Below are 19939 nucleotides of genomic sequence, written 5' to 3'. Positions count from 1 at the left end.
TCAAATTCTTCCAATCATTATAAAATAAAACGAAGCTTGAACGAAAGCGCTCCACCGAAAATCAAGAGATCTTTTCGTGCATTCGATTGAAAAAAAAAAAAAAAAGAAAAAAAAAAAGCTATTTTTCTAGAAGAATCGGAATTATCGATTTATTATAGATGACAATCGTATCAACTGATCCTCCACGGTACTACGTATACGTTTACAGGTCGAAGTTACAGTACACTGTGGTTACCAACGATAACGATTCGAGAGGTTATCGCAACGCCATGCCAGAAATAGTTGCTCCTTAGCGTGAACAATAGTTCCCCTCTCGTGGAATAGATAAATACATATTCGTATGCGTTATGAATCGCGTTAACGAGCGCTCTCGTCGTACTTTGCTTAACCAGAGAGTTTGTTGTTCGCGAGGATTACATAACGCGTTGCGGAGAGCAAATGTAATATCCGTGCATCTCGGCCATCCATCGTCGCGTGTCCAAATAAATTGTACGTAGGTTCGTTCCATTGTTGCGCGCGAAAATTGTCTCACAGGGGAAGGGGGGGGGGGAGGGGATTTAACACCCCCTCCTAGAACAACGTTCGAATGGATCTAATCGGCATATCAAAAGACGCACAATCTTGAGATTTTGCGATGATAATTGAAATTTTAAAGCTTCGAAAATTTGTTATTTTTATTTTAACGGAATTCCTCCACTCCGCTCGCCTTCTTTCATTCCCCGATAACGCTTGCTCCCTGTACGACATCTAGTTTCTTCAAAAGATATTGGCTTAATATATTTCATCAACTGTGACCTTAATCGAGCGATTTTGCAACGAGCGCCTTCCCGAGTGCCGGGAACATCACTTCTCGCCGCTTCGAACGAACTCGCCGCTGAAAGAAATTTATTCCGATGCAGCGTGCAAGCTTAACCAGACTACGTGCAACCTCGTCTAAAAATACAATGGCGTCTTAGGAAATTCCTTTCATCGATTCCCTCCGTCCAATCCTCCAAGAGATCGGGCGCACAAAGATCTGCACTTCGGGTATATATTAAATAGAATTCATTTATTCGACGGACAAAAGGGATGGAAAGATCGAGGAACGATATTTGTCATTCGTGCGACGGGAACAGACCATGGATAGTCGTTCGATGAATTTCCGCGCGGAATGTACGAAATATTGTTATGCGCGATGCGGAGAAGGTCATCCCTGGACAACCCTGACACTGTTTTCTCTAGGAAGCACACCGTTTTGAATTAAATATCGTTCGACATTGCTTGACCAATAAAGAGCCGAATTCGTAGAAAACTACCACGGCCTTTCGACATATTCGAGGAACCTCGAAATGGCCGATCCTGCTGTTATTCGAAGGGGGGCGGGGGGTTCGATCGTCGATGAGCGATCACTCTGGCACAATGTCAAGCTGACGATATAATCGCTTCAATCGTACGTGTAACATGTATATATATATATGAATTGCGTTATCGGATTGAATCTGAAAGGTAATCTCGACGATTATCGATATGTCGGCCGATAAGATGCGATCGATGCGAAGAGGGAAGGAAAAAAAAGGAATGCCGTGACTCGTTCGTTCGTGTGATATTTTATTCGTACTCGAATTTCCTACAAGAATCATATCTTTGAAACGGGGGGATAACGTTGTAATAGACTGTGTTGACACGTTACGGTTCACCAGTTAAGGACTACAACGCGGTGACAACGTAGATTACGATACAATTGCTCCGTGTGTGTCCGAGACTTGACCTTCGCTTGCCGCGGAAAAACGTAGGAAAATAAGTTGCACGTGTCCGTCACGAAACTGGACCGGTAATTGAGCTTTGTGCGAAGCGGAATTAAGAAAGATGATTGCCAGTGACGTTCGCGTCTTTTTTTTCTTTTTCTTTCTCTTTTTTTTTTTACGCGCAAAATTTTCACGAGAACCAATTTTCCTGGCCGGGAAACCTCCCGCGATTTCCCCTCGTTTTTTAATTTCCTCGTAAAAGATAAGTATTCGAAAAAAAAAAAAAAGAAAAACATGGAGATCGAACGATCATTACTGGTATTATCATAGTCATTAGGCGCGTTAACTACGCGCCGATACGATCAAATTGGAGGCCATGAATGATAAATGAACAAAAGTTGAATACAAGCCTGGAAACAGGGTGCGTTCGGCGTGGGCGGGACGTGTGTCTATTTTCAACGAATGATTTTTCAAGGAGCGTCTAACGAGTCGGGCGGATCGGTCTGTCGGGCAATAAAAATTCGATCAAAAACCGATCACCGAGGTTTAATGGTTAATAAAGAGCTATTTGACTCGAGACTGTGAACGATACGTGCTGTAATCGCGATTGGAAGAAGATTCGCGTGGGCAGCGTCGGCGGGCAATTGTCCAAGGAGATACGTGTCGGATGGAGAAGAAATGGGAAAAGGGAGCGAGAAAAAAAGTCGACGCTTGCTCGACTTTGGTTGGAAAAGAATCGGCCGACTCGACGACGGTCGCGAGCCGACTGATCCGTCCCGTCCGTTTGGTGGAATGTTCAGGGGGCAGAGTGCGCGAGCGGAATGCTTATTGCCGATCGGCCGAGCCGAACCGAGCCCCGCTCCAACCGTCCGCGCATGCGCCGCCTTCGTATAACTCGCTGATTTCGCCTCAAGCTTATTTATTTCGAACCTGAGACTCGCCGCGCAACCACGTGCTACGATCGCAGCTGCGACTCAACCCAGTCGGACTGTCTACTCCGTTGCGAGTAATACACAAACGTTTCGACATTCGTTTCTCGATAATTTTATCGAACGCGAGTAATTGGTTCAAAGGGGGAAAAAAAAAAAAAAAAAAAAGGAATTGAATAGGAGAAGAGAAGACAGAAGAGGGAAAGGAAAATAGAAGGCGCGATCGTGGACGCGGGGAAGAGGAAAGGAAGGAAAACTGGAGAGGAGGAAAATTTGCCGCGATCGACGAGCGCTGTTCGAGAAGCGATCTCGAATTATTTTTTTTTTACAGAATAGCTACGCTTGCTCGTCGGTGCATCGAACTTCTTCTTCTGGAAGCTACTGTAACGATAACCTACTGGGACGCTCCCGAGCCGAACTTATCGATTTTTCCTTTAGGGACAGTTTAAGGGGACTCTGTTTCGTGTGAACGCTGTGAATCGTTTCGGCTTCGGTCTAGAGGAAGAGGAAGAAGAAATTTCGCTGAAGCGAAAGGAACTCGTTATTCTTTATCCCACGAGTCTTACGAACAATTTTGTCACTGTGATACAACAACTCGTCAGGATCAGATTTTACAGCTCTGTGATCTGTGCTTTGTGATAACGATATTTATTCTTTTACGAAGACTTTTAAATTTATTCACAGCCCCGATCCAGTAATCCATTGTTACGAGAGTCGTCGTATTCTTAATCGAGGTCGAATAGGTCGCGAATAGGTAAGTATTATCATTCTTTTATTATTATTATTTTTTTGTTTTTCTTTTCAAAAGGAAAAAAAAAAAAAGAAAAACAGTCCATCGATAGCATTCGCAGCTGCTTTCGTTACATTCGTTTCTATGCTTTTCTGCGCTTCACCGCTCGATATTCGCGCGTCAACCCGTTATCTCAGCTGTTCGAGAAATTGTTGTTGTGTGACAGCGGTCGTTGCAATCGAAACTTCATTTCTTTTTACCGCTTGCCAATTCAGAATGTTTACGTCTGGAACGCGTTTGAAGGAACACGCGTGTCATCGTTGTCGCGTGAGATCGGGATCGTGAATTCGAGTTATCGTATATCCTTTTAAACATAGACATTTCGACGAATAATTTTTGATCACGCGTCGGCGTGACTCATCGACAACTTTACAAAGAAACGCGACGAGTACGAAATACCGACGGCGATTAGCTGTTTCGAAATTTCTTCGCTCCGTTTCATCGGGAAAAATTTTGAAAAATTTTCGAAATATCACACTCCAATCAATTCTAAAAATTCCGTTTCCGCGAAATGAGTCACGCGTCGAGCGATTTGTAGCTCCGTCTTTCAACATTCACTCATTCACCGTGGAGAAAGAGAGAGAGAGAGAGAGAAAGAGAGAAAGAGAATGGTAGAACTGCGTAGAAATAAGAGAAAGAGATGCGATTGTCTGAAAAAAGTAGCATGACCGCGAAACGGTTTGAACTCGGCTATCGTGTAAACGGATCGCGTGGTCGTCCAACTTTCCGACAATAGTAGCGTGTGTGCAAAACCAGGGGCAACGACTATTATTCCGTGCCCGTAACTCGCCGGAGAACCTAGAAACGTGGTCGAGAAAAACGGACTTTGTGCCGGAAGCTGTTTCCAACCGAGTTCCTCGCGATAACTAAGCGAGGCGAGCGTGTTAATCTCGACGAGACGAGAATAAAATCGCGATGAAATAAATAATTGGAGGCGAACCTGTTCCGCGAGAAAGGATTTTAAGTTTTGGAAAAAAAAAAGAAAAAGAAAGAAAGAAAGGAGAAAAAATTCGATACGCGATATTACCGAGTTTACCGAGAAATAAAAAAAAACGAGTAGACTTTTAACTTGGACTATCATTATCTGATAAATGATAATACATTGTTTGCCTCGTTCCGATTGAAGAGTTTCGTAATTGTTGTTCGTCGTTAACTCGAAGTTTCGTGGATCCTTTATCTACACCTTATATTTATCGAAATACCGTGTACACCGTTGTTTGAAATTTCCTTACCCGATTGTCTACCGATTTGAATGATCTATTGTATTAATAGTAATACTTTATTCAAATATTTATTGAAACAACGTCAATGGAATCTCGTTCTTTGAAGTTGAAACGTTTACTAGCTATCGACTCGAGCGATCTATTATACAACTATATCAGCAAGAGTGAGATTATATTTATAAGTATAAAAAAAAAGAAAAAGTCGTCGATCCAATTTCTCGTCTCGTCGCGATCTTTGAAATCGCGATCACGATATCGGTGAATGAAGTAGTGGAAAATAATGTAACATTCGAAGAGAAGTCGATGATAGATAAAAGAAAATTGGCGCGAAATATAAACTTGGTTTATAGCCGTTTACAAGCGATCTATATTAGTTAACGACCCAATATAGATTGTCAGAGTTAATAATTATTGATCGATCGGTCTATCTTCGATCGCGTTTCCTCCGCGAACGAAGGAGAAGAACTGAGAAGATGCAAGATGGCTTCGAGGTCGATGCTTCGACCGAAATAATTCTTCGGGAAAGAATTCTCGCGGGGCGAGAGAGACGGGGAAGAGAGATCCAGTTTGGCCTATCCCTGGAACTAGAAAACGCTCGCGAGTTTTAATGCGATTAGAGATCAAGTTTTGCCGAGTTCGGGTCATCCATTTACCACCGGTTGCTCTCCTTAGCTACTCTCCTTGGCTACGCCTCTTCTCTACGCCTCAATTTATCAAAAATCATTTATCTCGGCGAAGTTAGAACGCAGAAAAGTTCGCGTCTCTCTTTCCTTCTATTCTCCTATATTCTTTCCTTATTAATCACGCGTCATTTACACATTAAACCGATGGTAATTTTCCACGTAAAAATAGAAACGAGGAAAAAGAAAAAGACGAGAGAGGAAAAAAAAAAATTGCCTTCGTCGTTGGACGACGATAGAGCACGATTCTATCGAACGCGATTCTCGACGAGTTAAAAATCAATATTCCTCGAGATAGCGAATCTTTCGATTATCGCTTTCTTTCGAGACAGATCGAAATCAGCCTTCCCCTCCCTCCATCTCCTCTCTCTTTCCACGCTTAAACAACGCTCGAGCAAAACCCGTGGAATTAACAATGAGGCAACGAATGCGCAGTTCCGAATCGACGCCACCGCGATTCTTCGATCCTCTTAAAGCTCTTTTTAAACAGCTTTCTCGGCTGGAGATCCAGCCACCGTGACGCCGACCGATATATTTCCCAAGAAAACATCGATCCGCCCACACGCGCGCGCTCACATAGGGAATACAATTAGGCGAAAAAGAAAGATAAAGCTACGCTCTGGGAGGGGAGGGGAAAGTCTTATTTGTCTCTCGAGATTAAACGGCTGTCGCGCAAGCAACCGTGATTACAAACGGCGTGATAACAACAAGTTTGATCTCGGGCAAGAGGCGAGGAAATGGGCGAAAGGGTGAGGAAGGCACGCGACGAAAAGAAGGTGGGTAATTTGGACGAGTTCCATTGCTCGAAACACGCGGATCGACTACTCGATTTCTTCTCGTTTTATTTGGAAAAAAGAAAAAAGAAAAATTCGGGCGGGAAAGCAAAAGCAAGAATTCGAGAAAGAAGCTTGGATCCACGAGCGGGGAGGAAAAAGCGAGAAAGAAGTTTCTCGAAGCTTGGCTTACCGCTGCGACTGGTATCGTTGGTGCTGACTCTCCTGGAACGCGAAGAGGTAGGCATCTCTCCTGGTAAAAACGAACCCGTATAAATTCCTCTGGAGCGTACACCGTGTTCGCATAGGTCACGGTTCCAGTGATGGAATTATAAGTGTATAGATAGGGGTATTTTATGGTTCGTTTTTATATTATTGTGGAGAGATTCGTCGAAAATTCACGATTTATGGATTCAAATGGACGAGAATGAGTCACAATTAAAAACAAAAAAAGAAAAACGATCGTTCTTTTGGCTTATTTTTGCGTTCCAAGGATCTTGCATTCCCGTCTCTCGTTGATCGATCGGTCTTTAAATTATTCGGGCCTTGATTTTGAACTTGAGTCGATCCTTCGAGGAAAAAGAAAGCAAGGAAAAACCTCGAGTTTTTACGTAACTCTCAACGAACACATATATCGGTTTCTCCTGTTCGAGTTAAAGTTTCGATTCTATTCGCAATTGTACTTTATAAAACGATTCTTTTTTTTTTTGCGAATTAGATTAAAAATCGAATCGGCGGAAGGGGTGTACGGTTTGACCGAGGGGCGTGGTGAAAAGGAAAGACGCTCCTAGCTAAAAAGGAAGAGAGAAGTTTCTCGAAGGTTTGCTTCGTTTGCCGCTTCTGCTCTGGATCCGCTCGAAAAGGAGAAGCACGGCGGAGTTCTCGTTCGCGACAAGGCGAGAAAGAAACCGATTCGGGCGCGTCATCTTCGAGAAAGAGAGACGGACACGCGTTAACCTGGAACAGATTTAGAAGGCGTGCATCGAGTAAAACTCTAAAGGGAAGATCGAGTGGAGGGAAGAGGATCAAAGAGAAACAGGGAAAGGAAGAAGAAGAAGAAGAAGAAGAAAAAAAAAAGGGGCGAGCTATTGTCGAAGCGAGGGATAAAAACAAGGTGTTCAACGACGGAGCTAGGAAATATAAAGGACGGGACGATAATAGAGAGGAAGAGAAGACACGAGTGTATACCATTGGTGACGAAGATGACTAAGAGCAAACCGTTGACCGCGCCTGAACGAAGAACCAACGACGTGTTTGACGAAGAATCGATCGCGGTTCGATCGAGATGGAGAAACCTCGCCGCCTTCTGGATACTCGGCCTCTGCAACAACTACGGATACGTGGTGATGCTTAGCGCGGCGCACGATATCCTCGAGAGCAAGTTTGGAACCACGGTGAGTATAAACCTCTTTCATTCATTTCGTAGACGAATCAGCTTCGCTTTTCGGGTCGGGGAACTTGCCTGATGGGGAAAAGAGAAAGAGAACTCTCCTCTTTCTCTTTTTTCCCCATCCCTTCCTTCGTACCGTATCCAAGAAACGATAAAGTAAAATTAAAAAAAACGGAAGGACAAAAAGGAAGGAATAAGCTGGAAAAGATGGCGGTGAAATTCGATGCGCGCAAGAAGAACTCTCGAATTACTATTTTTAGAGTGGCTTTAAGCCCGGGATGGAGTCACACGGTTATAATTAACGGTACCGTAACGCCATATTCGTAGAATCCGGACGAGTTCCCTGTTAAACGTGTCACGGAGTCGGGCGACTCGCCGAGGATTCTCTCGTTTCCGGCGATGAAATCACTACGAACGCTTAAACGTGTCCTTAAACAGCGCCGTCATTTTTTCCCCGCTTCTCCTCGACTTCTTCCACGGTTTCTCCCGGTTTCTCGAAATCCCGAGGAATCTAAAAATCTTCGAAAGAAAGAAAGAAACGCGCGAAATCTTCCGATCGTTTGGCGTATCGACCGGTTTCCAAAACCAGAGCCAGACGCCCGATTGCGAAACGGCGACACGTAACCGATGCCGGCTTTCCGCGAAGCGAAACGTCTTCGAACGTCAAAGATTTCCTCGAGATTTTCTCGCGAGATTATCACGCGTTCAACCACGCGGCCGTAAATCATAAGCGACAATTAATCTTGATAATAATGGGCGAACGAAGATACATGTAAATTCGCGGAGACGAGCGATGCGTAACGGGCGCTCGAGCGAGTGCACTCGGACTCGTATAACGAGCCCGCTGCACAAGACACGATGAATCATCGATACTATACACCCGGCCGTATTACAGCACTACGATTAGGTCCTCGTATCGATTGGATTCCTTGTTGTCACTCGACGATGCTCCAATTTCCGCAGGAGTGTACACGAACTTAATGGAAAACTTCTGGAAGGAATAAAAAAAAAAGAAAGAAAAAGCAATATCTGTTTCGAACAGTACATGTAAGGGCGAAAATGTGAAAAGAGCAAGTTGATGAAAAAGTTGGTTGTTGGTCGAAAGTTTCGCGACCTCTTCCTTTCTAACGCGCAATCGTTTCAATCGGATTTAAAACGTTGCGACACGGTTGATCGAGTGTCTTGCCTCTTTAATGCCCACGCAATTTTATACGCTTGTTTTTTAATGCAGTTGATATTTTCAATCCGGGACGATTTATGGCGTCCGCTATATATATATATATATCGGGAGGAGGGGGTCGTCTTTTTATCGTCTCGACGATTTACCAAATAAGGAATCGGATCTTCGTCGGCGCCGAACCAGCGTGTGATCGATCGACGCTAATGAACAACAACGGCTCCTCTTCCACGAGGTTCGAGTTTCGAAACTTTTTACACTTTTTTTTTCTTTTTTTTTTTTATTGTCTTTTTTTCTTGTTCTCGTTACCTTGACGTTATCGGGTACATTAGCGAGACTTTTTAACACGCGACGATTAGGCCAAGTTTACGAACGAAAGACGTTTCACGCTTCGAAGGAAAAAAAGAAAGAAAGAAAAAAAAAGAAAAAAAAAGAAAAAATATCTTGGTACGTTTCAAAGACTTATTACTACTTTTGTAAACGATGTACACGATCCGGCACAAACAACAATGCCGGTAATCCAATGCACGGCATGATCACGGGGTAACGCGCGGCTGAAATTCTAATCATGATTGTAAAACTTTATGATTTAATTAATTCGCGTCTTTTTTGCATCGTATCTGTATATCGGCGGCAACCGGTCGATTCGTCTTCTTCGCGATTAATCGTCTCGTTAAACGAGATCCTCGCTCCTCGTGATCCTCATTGTTGACGCGAGCGAGCCGGAGATAGCTTTGTTAATAAGAAATAACAAAGAGGAAGGAGCGGAAGGAGGGAGTGGTGGCGGAGGAAGGGAGGGGAGGGGGGGGGGGAAGTTGTTAGAGCGAACAATTAAACTGAATTACGTAGACGGGACTGAACAGATTCTTGTGTGAGAAGAATTTTTTCGTTATGTCATCGACAAATCCATATACGTGCATCTCGCTTCGTAGAATATATTCGCCGCCTCCACCGCCTCTCCTTGTTTGCGCTCTTTCGACCGCGATTCGAGCACGTTTAGAAACGCGATTTAACTTACGTAAGCCGTGAATAACCACGGAGAATTAATATTCCAAGGTGGTAATGTCCGTGAAATAGAGATAGCAGTATGATAATTTCCGTATCCGTAAACGATTGTACCAACCGAATCGTGGAAAAATAAAAAAAGGAAAACAAATAGACGAAGCTGATTTTTCCGATTTTTATAAATGTAAAATGTTACATTTTTTTTTTTCTCTCCGTATTCGAATTGGGATGCAGATTAATCGATTATTCTTTTTTTTTTTTTTTTCTTTTTTTTTTTTCTTTTCTCGTTTTCTTTGGTTTCGTTTCAACTATATATAAAGGATCCTGGGATGCACCCCACGAATGGCACAATCACGACGACAAACCACACAGGGATCAGATCCTGCAACACATTGTCCACCGGCGCCATATTGCTGGCGGACATATTGCCCTCGTTGGCGGTGAAAATAATCACGCCGTTCCTGCCTTTTCACGTACAGTGAGTATCCATTCTTTTTTCTTTCCAATTTATCTTGTCTCCAATTGTTTACCATTCGATTTGTTCATTCATCGCAATTTTGACGTAAACCTGATATATATATATATATACATATATAGATACATATATATATATTGTATATATAAGCGTGACAAACGTCGAGCATTGAAAAAGAGCCAGTATGAGCACTGAAAAAGAAAAAAGGAAAAAGAAAAAAGAGAGATAAATCAACGGTAATATGGTAATATGGTAAACGAAACATGTTTAAAGTCGTACGAGGGAACGAGACGGGGCGAGATTGCATTTTTTTTTATCGAATTCTTTCTCGAACGATAACCAATTATTTAAATAATTCAATGAAATCGAAATTACAGACAATGACTCACTAATTCTTCTCGATTTCACGGTTGACGTGTGACGTTGTAGCGCAACGATCGATCGCGCCAATATACGTGATTTATCTTATCTATGATGAGTTTATTTCGCGTATCGCATCGATAATGGTATCGTGACATTTGCGTAGATTTTTCGAGAAGAAAAAAGGGTGGAAGAAAAGAGGACGCGATCCTCCCCCTTTTGATTTCGAATAGAGATATGAATAGAGAGTGACGCGAAAAATCGTTATTACGTATATTCAGCGCGGTTCCCTTTTGGAAGGGCGTCGTAGGAGACCGTCGTACGCTTCTCATCGCACACGCATTTTTACCTGTGGCCTTTATACTCCTCTAAATGACGCTTTCTCCGGCCACGAAAGCCACGCTATACACACTCGGGGGACGGATCATCTCCGGAGTCGTGCCCCTCCGCGGGCACGTCGCTATTTCCCGTGAATGAAAAACGCTAATCGATTAATCGAATCGTTAATTACAGTGCTCGACTGGCTACCTGTGTGTTATTTTCCGCTGCAGGATTCCTCGTGGTGTCGTTGAGCACTACTGAATGGCTCGCCATTCTGGGCGTCGTTATAACGTCACTCTCTTCCGGTTTGGGAGAAGTTACTCTGCTGAGTTACAGCCACAAGTATCCGAAGTAAGTAACCATTCATCCGTTTCCCTCCATTTTCCGTCCACATTGTTGGTATTTTTTTTTCTTTTTATTATTATTATTATTATTATTATTATTATTCTCGCTGAACGACTATCGCGATCGTTTCTTTCTCTCTATTCTATCGACGGAACATTGTATATTTTTGTTTTCTTTTTTCATTCAATTTCCTTCAGGAATAAATAAAAAAAAAAATAACGCGATTACAAATGCATGCGTCGAACGCATCGTATTTTTTTTTTTTCTTACGTTCGTCCTTTAATAATAAACATCTTTTTTTTAGTTCGTTCTCTAACGAACACGATAATAATAATAATAATTTATTATCTGTGTGTCTCTGATCTTAGCCTCTGATGCTCGAGGATCACAGAATGTGCGCGCGAGAGAGAGAAAAAAAAAGTAAACGAGAAAAAGGGTGAAATTAGAAATGAAAAAAAAAAAAATAATAAAGTAAAACGGACGAAAGTAGAAACGGCGAAAAGAGATGTAAAAAGAAAAAAAGAAATACGATGTAAAATCAATTGATGCAGGGTATTGAGGCAGCGGAGCATAAAACCGCAATATTGACATTTTAGACAGTTGTTCCAGAAAAGTAGAGATAAGATAATGGCCGTCGACAGGTTGGCCTTCCATGTTTAAGACTAGGAAAAAAAAAAAAAAAAAGAAAAAAAAGCGTAATATGTGTAATAATACGATATGAAAGTTTTGATGCGAAAAATAAGATAAAAAAGAAAGAAAGAAAAAAAAAAAGAAACATATAGAAAAAAGTACAGTACGGGATTCTGAAAAAAAAAAAAAAACTCGTTGCGAGCACGAGGTACGTCTGTACTTATGTGTAATAACTGTTAATTACGATCTACTCTATTCTTCCCATTATTATCTGTATCTATCTATCTATCTCTATCTATCTATCTATTTATCTATCTCTTTCTGTCATTTTGTCATTCTCTCTTCACTAACGATTAACCTTGCCGTTGCAAAAGTTCATCAGAAAGAAACATACTCGAGACTCGTGACTACATATACGTGTATATGTATATATATACACATATGAAAACGTGCATTTTAAGCAGTGTATTCGATTCTAACACAATCATTCGTAAGAATTTATTCTCGAAATTCGAATATTTTGGAAAGGAAATTGTATTACATCATGTTCTATCCCTTTCCTGCCCATTTATTAATTTTTTTCTCGTCTCTTTTTATTTTTTTTATTTTTTTTTTTTTCCGTTAAAACTCAGTCATCAACTCGCCGCAGATATTAATCCGTCCACAGTTGTCGAATTCTCTCTCTCTCCCGTTCAACCTTTGCGATTGCCAATCATAATTGAGAGCGATTCATTGTTTCGCAGACAAGTAATCGCGACATGGTCTTCCGGTACTGGAGGCGCCGGAATAATTGGCGCGCTATCTTATGCCTCCCTCACCACGTGGTTAAGCAACGAAGATACATTGTTACTTATGTTAATCGTACCGATCATACAAGGAATCACTTTCTGGTTGGTTCTGGTCCATCCGCCGCAGTCAAGTATCCCGGTCACTAAGAACGGTATCGACAGCCAAGAGCAAATCATTGAGATCCCTAGGAAGAGCTTTAAAGAAAAGATCAATCTGGTACCGGGATTGCTGAAGTATATGATTCCTCTCGGGCTCGTGTACCTCTTCGAATATTTCATTAACCAAGGATTGGTAATGCTTTTTTGTTACACGAGCTTTTTTGTAGAATTGTGTTTGTTTTGCCCCCCTCTCTCCTCTACTCTCTTATTACCTCTGCTTCTTAGCTATTGTGTTTCTCATTTTTTTTTTTTTATTATTATTTTCTTTCCTTTTTTTTTTTTTCTTTTTTTTTTTTTTTCTCTCTTTTGCCTTTGTGTATTTCACGCTAATAATAAGATTACAAAATATTGTTGCTATAATTTCCGGCTAAGAATAGACGCATATTACGTATGGGCGTACGTAGTAGAATAACACAGGATAATCCAGGTGTTCTCATCGACACGTGTCACTTTAATTTTTTACAGTACGAGCTGATCCAATTCGACGGCATTTGGTTAACCCACGCCGAGCAATATCGCTGGCTCCAGGTGGATTATCAGATCGGGGTGTTTATCTCGAGATCGTCCGTCAATCTCGTCACGATCAACAAAATCTGGATCATGGCTGTGCTACAGGTATCGATCAAAAGATTATTTAAAGCCACGTTGTCGATACTCGATGGAAATTTACTTACTTGAAAGATCCTCCTCCCCCTCCCCCTCTCCCTTCGACAATCGTAATCGAGTATCATAATCACGATTTATATCTTCGTATCTTTCTACTCCTTTCAGTTTATCAACGTCGTCATCTTGCTGTTCGAGACGCTCTTCTATTACTTGCCCAATATTTGGATCGTGTTCACGTTCGTTTTGTGGGAAGGCCTTCTCGGTGGTGGGGCATACGTGAATACATTTTATCGAATGTCCACTGAGGTAACGTAACTTTACTTTGACAAATTATCGTCGTTCCTTAATCTATGCGCATGGTATCTTTGCTCATACAATGTACACATAGCCTCTAATATCATAATAATAATAATAGTAATAGTAATAATAATAATTAAAAAACGACGCGTAATATTTTCTCATCTGATTTGCAGATCCCAAGGGCGGATCGTAAAATTTCCTTGGGCATAGCCACGATGGCCGATTCAATTGGAATCGCGATGGCTGGTTGGTTATCTATGCCGGTTCACAACGCCATTTGCGGCCTGCCACAACCAAAACGAGTGGGAAGCTAGAAGACAGAAGTAGACGAAAGAAAAGTATTTTTTTTTTCCTTTTTTTTTTTTTTTTTTTTTTTTTTTTGTGTTTCTTCTTTACAACAACGATTATGATGCGAATGAGCACGACCGTCATGCCGTGATAAACAAGTATGTTATTTATTGTCGAATCATCTTCGATCACGTCCACACGGCCTCGAATAACGTCGATAATCGAGTGTATATAACGTTGTTCGTAAACCGCAACGGTTTACAACCACTATGCACCGTCAGTTACAATGTAGATATAGCGAAACGTCGAGACGATCATGTTCGATCATGTACCTCTCCTGTTTGTATTTAAACTTTGAAACCGCAAAGTATTCGAGCATCGTTCGAAATATTAATCGTAACAGTTTGTCGTATCATATATATATATATATATATATATATATATATATATATATATATTTTCATCGAGATACGGAAATGAGGACGATGGTTGTGGACTACGATTTACAATGAAGTGCTATCGATACCGATGTTCCTGAATGAGAAAATTCAACTCGTTAGACTGTAAGTTCGATCGATTCTGAGATTTATTTGGTACAAATATTTAAAAGACTAGGAACAGGATTATGTTACAACTGGTTAGATTTTATTTTGTTGTGAGTTTTCTTTTTTTTTTTTTTTTCAAAGAAACGAAGAACGAAAACACGCGACAAACGAGCCAGAAATTGGATGCAGACGAGGAAGTCTCGCCTCGATTCAAATGTATTCGATAGAATTCGATCCACGTGGTCGAGTGTCGCGGTTGATACACTTGTTAAACGCGATAGTTTACCGATTATGGTTACAAACACGTGTAAATGCGTTTTTATGATGCGTCTTTTAGCTATTAGGTTTTTACGCCGTTTCACGTTGGTCGTTCGATGATAAGAACGATACCAGTATTTATTAGTTAGCGTAACGCATCGATTATCCGCCGCTTGTCGTGGGTGGATTCGATGAACGAAACAGCGAATTTACGATATTTTTTTTCTTTTCTTTATTTCTTTCTTTCTTTCTTTCTTTCTTCTCCGCATGTATACTCGATTATATTCGTTTTGGAAAAGAAATTACCACTATTTTTAATTTGTAATTTCGCTTGATGCACCAACCATCGCGTATCTATAGTTAATCACTGAGTTGAGTTGTTTCTCGACGCCTCCTCACAAATCAATCACTTTCTTTTCCCTTTCTTTTCGTATACGAGAAAATTAAATCGAATTTCAATATCACAACCGAAATTTTTTAAACATTCCCACGCGGACAGAATATTTGTTGGGACACGTGAAAGTATTAAATATTTAATCGTTATAATCGAATCGCAGATCAAACAATCTGGAAGAGCCAAAAATCGACGAATAAAAATTTCGCCGCTTGTGCGAGAAAGGCCCTTCTTTTTCTCTTCTTCTTTTTTTTTTTTTTTTCTAACAAAATAATTCGCCTCTTCCTAAGTACATATTGTATATGTGATATATCGATAATACTGTTTCCTACATTTATTTTGAAATATAAATATAAATATATATATATAGAGTATATATATATATATATTTATATAAGAGATATTATATTGTTTACTACGTCGTATCGTAATATATTATATATTTGTCGTTGTAGAATTGGAACTGCTCGTGACGCGTTTTTAAAAAAATGAAATGTTGCGGTTCGCGGTTTTCCCCAATTTTATTTTACTATATTACTATTTTTCCTTCCTCCTTTTTATTATAATTAAAAAAAAAAAGAAAAAGAAAATTGAAACAAGGAAAAAGAACAACGAACGATATACAGAATAGCGTGAACGATAAAACTGAAATTTGGAATAAAACTGTGTAATTTGTTGTTGTGATTATTCGGATTCGAAATAAACGGTGAAATCTTCTTTTTTTTTCAAAATCAGTTTCTTCCTCTTTGGACACATTCTTTCTCTTTATCAATCACCCGCACTGTCGACTCTTCCATTGCAACGTCGAACGATAGATCCGAATTGTCAACGCAAGATTGTTCGAGCAGTTAGGAACTGTATTTCTTTCTTTTTTTAGAAGCGCACCGCATGCATTTATTCTAATGAAATAATATTTTGTTGTATATTGATCCAAGCAAAGAGAACTTGATGTTTCATCTTCAAAGAGATCATTCGAAATTTTTCTATATCACTGAATTAAAAAATTGTAAAGATAATAAACTCAAACTCGATGCTTCTTTAGAAACTTCCATTTTTCTTTTGTCGTTTGTCAACCTTCAAGTATCAAACTTTGAATCTCAAAAATCTTTAAAGATCTTTCATCGAGTTCCACAAAGATATTGCATGAAATATAAGAACCGATAGCGCACGCTTCACAGAATAACATGCTAGTCAACGTTCGTTTCTTTTTTTTCTTTTTCTTCGGGCATACAAATTTGTCTAACACGCGTCTCGCGCAAAACCATTCGATCATTAATCGTTATTTTTTTTTGATATCGATCGCTCGTATTGTCTCGTGTTGGCCCTTAACGCTTCGAAATGATCGTTCGAAATACTTAACTTATTTAGAAATTATGCGCCGTCTTGACCGCGCGCATAAATTAGTTATACACGTATATAGAGAATGTCGGACGATTTGTAAAAATAATCACGAAATATAATTTTGATTGTTGCTTGAGCTTTTGATCACGCGCACCGCTCCAGAATCAGTTTACCCGATTCCTCGTACTCTTGCCGCGACAACCACATCTGCTGGAAGGATCCGAGGGAGCTGAGGATCGATCCACCGATCCACGCGCCGTATCGCCGTTCGCTCGAGCTGTTCGCGCTAATTATTTTCAGTCTCATACTCTGTAAAACTCATCCAAATCGTCCATCAGTCGATCTCTACAAGAGATCGCATTACCTTCAAAAAAGAAATAATAATAATACTCACCGGAGGAGTTTTGCTGGCTAAATCACGATTCAGTCTTTCGCTAAAACCCTGCAGACAGGAATTGCCGCCTGTAACCACCACGCTTCCGTACAAACTCTAAAAAAAAGAAAGATAAAAAGAAAAGTATTTCGTTTCGACGTCAATTAATCGATTTCTGTGGAAGAAAAAGGAGCTTACAGGTCTGATGTCCATGTCGCACATGCCCACACTGGTGGTGACTAGAGGACCAACCCCAAGAATGCTGGCCCCAACGCCCTTCACGTTGCTCGGATCGAACAGGGCTTCAGGGATCATCAGCCTGACGGAACCGAAATCATCGTTGTACCCGGTCGGGAACTCGTAGTGTTTCATTGGCAAAGTGTTGGCCACGTCCTCGTCGTAAGGACTGTCCGAGACTTGGAGACAATTCATTTGAAAGTCTTGCAACAACTCTCTGACCATATAACTCATCCAGGAAGACGTCGGTTGGGGACCGGCCCTCTTGATCCAGCGTGGTGGGTCCCTTTCACGGACCACATCTGTGTGCGATATTGTATCGTGTCAATCGTGTTTCCCGCCGCCTCGCCGTTTAAATCACGATTTAAATCACTACGGAGAGAAGCAATGAGGAACGAAAAGAGAATTAATTTGGAAGAAGAACGTTGTTTCGTGCTTCGAGCGCCGGTACAAATGATTGTTTACCCCTCTTTTATAAATACGACGTCACATACGGAATTATGAAATATTAGAAAAGGGAAGGGTAAAAGAGGGAGGGAGGGACGCTCCTTTTTCAGCGAGAAAAATGTTGAACAATCTAAACACTGCTTAACCCTTTGAAAAGCGCGAAACGATGACAAGTGTTCGGCAAATCTGGCCAGCGCCAGTACGGCAAAGGCGCGCGAACGTTGAATGAATGCATTCAACGTATTACGACTCGAGTGCTCTGCACACAGCGCGCCGTTCATCGTTCAAAATGCACTTTGAAAAGGATTCAAACTGCTCCCTTTTGTGCCTCGTAATAGAATACCCCTCCACCACGTGCTAAACATTCCTTTTTTCCCCCTCATCTTAACGCACGTCGATTCTATCCAATTAATAAAGCAAGAGTCAAGTCGAGTCAATTGTCGAGCGAACGCTCGATCCGTTCATCGGATTAAATCGTCGCCATTGCTTTTCTCTGTCTTCGATTCGTCGACGATTCGATTTATTATTTTAACGGATTATCCGAGGCGAGAAAATTTCACGGATTTTTGCCTTTGCTCGCGACCAGGCAGGCCGGGGTCAGCTCGATCTCCTTCTCCTCGAAGAATTGCCTGCACTGCATCGTGATGAAATCGCCGCCCAACGGGCTCTTCACGATTCCCTGGGTGATGACGTAACCGTCGTGCACAGGGACCGCGCTCGTGTGAGTCGCCCCGCTGTCCACAACCATGGCCGTCGATCTCCCGTTCGCGTACGCTGCCAAAACGGCGTTCTTGCAGATGTACATCGCTGGAACGTTGAACTTCTCGAACATCAGCTCCAGCAATTTTTCACGCTTCAACCTCGTGTTCCAAGGGCACTCGGTCATCAGGATCGGATGGTGTTCCGAGAGGGCGTGAAGCCGTTGCTTGTACGTGTACTCGGTCAGCCGCTCGAACATGTCCCAATCCTCGATCATCCCGTCCTTCATTAAACTAACCATCTCCATATCTGGGATAATAAGATAAATAGGTCAGAGGTTGCACCATCTTTAACCACTTATTTCCTAATGTAAAATATAAAAAATACACAAAAAAGGAATGTACAAATTGTAATTACGAGTTCGATTTTTCCTTAGTTTAGAGAACTAAGGAGGTCAGCTAGGATCAGGAACATTAACCCAAATTAAAATTGATAGAAAAATGGCACTCGTATGGTAAAAACGCTTGTCCTTTTTTTTTTTCTACGGAGAATGGAACTTACGATCGAGAGGAAAAAGGGTCAAACCTAAAAAACCCGAGCAAGTAAACCGAGACGTAATCGCGTTTCCCCTCCCCCGATAGGATTACAGGAACAGATCGTACCCTTCTTTCGCACTTGAATGGCCGTGACATCGATGTTGTAGTGCTTCCTGACGTTCTGACCGCCGTCCGCCGACTCGACGCTCTCCTCCCATACACCGAGGGTGGTCGGGATCTCAGCCTTCGGCGTGTCCTCACCGCCATAACCAACGCGTAGGCTCTGGTGTCCAACGTCGAAAATTATAGCACCGACCTCGTCTGCGGCAGAAATCGAAACGATTTTACATCCGAAATCCCCTACGCGAAACGGCGCACCCTTTTTTTCTCCGCAAATATTCTGCGGACCGCGTATCACATACCTCCGCCGTAGACACCACCGCTCATAGTATCTGGAGAGGAAAGGAACGTCGGCGCATGCCCACCAACCCTCACCGTTTCGACCCTCACCGGTCCATACAGCACCTCCCCCTCTTCCTTCCTCGTGCCGCGTATATCGAGGATTCTGCGACCCTACGCCCGCACCTACATCGCTCCTTTTGCATATCCCCAATCTACGGATCGGGAGGAGGACGAAACGGTGCGCGATCGATCGGCACCGTTTTAAACCATCGAACCCTTTCTCTCATCGGAGCGCGTTCGTCGAGCCTCGTTCACGTTTTTTAAGAAAAGGTTAATCGTCGCCGATTATCTCCAAGGAGGAGAAGATATCTGTCTTTTAAATTTTTATCGTATCGTTTTTTGTTCTTCTTCTTTACGGTGGATATCATTTTTTTTTTCTTCTATCAGTGTTAATCCATTATATTATTCTTTATTATCGTCGTCGAGATCAAGTATCGGGATTCTTGTTTGGATTTAAAGATACGAGGAGGAGGAGGAGGGAGTAATGAATAACGCGCGAGACGATCGGATATCCGTTATGGAATTAGTGTTGTATATTTTACAAAGTAAATAGAATATAAACAATTCTAAAGTCGTCTAAAAACACAATAGTATTCGAATTTCGTGGTAAATCATTCGTTTCATATATTATAAAGTATACGATTTGTCAACAGATCGATATCTCTTCTTTCGTAGCCCCCGATT

General features: G+C 41.6%; 2 protein-coding genes across 2 annotated transcripts; one reads left to right on the top strand and one right to left on the bottom strand.

Annotated features, from left to right (window-relative positions):
- Window positions 1–1644: 1644 nt before the first annotated feature.
- LOC410860 (battenin) lies at window positions 1645–14269 on the top strand. The gene is made up of 8 exons (XM_016910699.2): window positions 1645–3407; window positions 6838–7513; window positions 10012–10169; window positions 11040–11198; window positions 12566–12902; window positions 13235–13384; window positions 13541–13681; window positions 13849–14269. The coding sequence occupies exons 2-8, from the start codon at window positions 7322–7324 to the stop codon at window positions 13987–13989; spliced, it is 1278 nt and encodes a 425-aa protein (XP_016766188.2). The 5' UTR covers window positions 1645–3407; window positions 6838–7321; the 3' UTR covers window positions 13990–14269.
- Window positions 14270–14623: 354 nt separating this feature from the next.
- Window positions 14624–19576, bottom strand: LOC551914 (actin-like protein 6B). Its single transcript, XM_624300.5, has 6 exons — window positions 19216–19576; window positions 18920–19114; window positions 18129–18566; window positions 17073–17413; window positions 16896–16991; window positions 14624–16810 (listed from the first exon to the last, which is right to left on the bottom strand). The coding sequence occupies exons 1-6, from the start codon at window positions 19238–19240 to the stop codon at window positions 16646–16648; spliced, it is 1260 nt and encodes a 419-aa protein (XP_624303.1). The 5' UTR covers window positions 19241–19576; the 3' UTR covers window positions 14624–16645.
- Window positions 19577–19939: the final 363 nt, after the last annotated feature.

This window comes from Apis mellifera, linkage group LG2 (assembly GCF_003254395.2).
Source record: "Apis mellifera strain DH4 linkage group LG2, Amel_HAv3.1, whole genome shotgun sequence".
Lineage (NCBI taxonomy): Eukaryota > Metazoa > Arthropoda > Insecta > Hymenoptera > Apidae > Apis > Apis mellifera.
The sequence above is the reverse complement of the archived record's forward strand: the minus strand, read 5'-3'. Positions and strand labels throughout refer to the sequence as shown.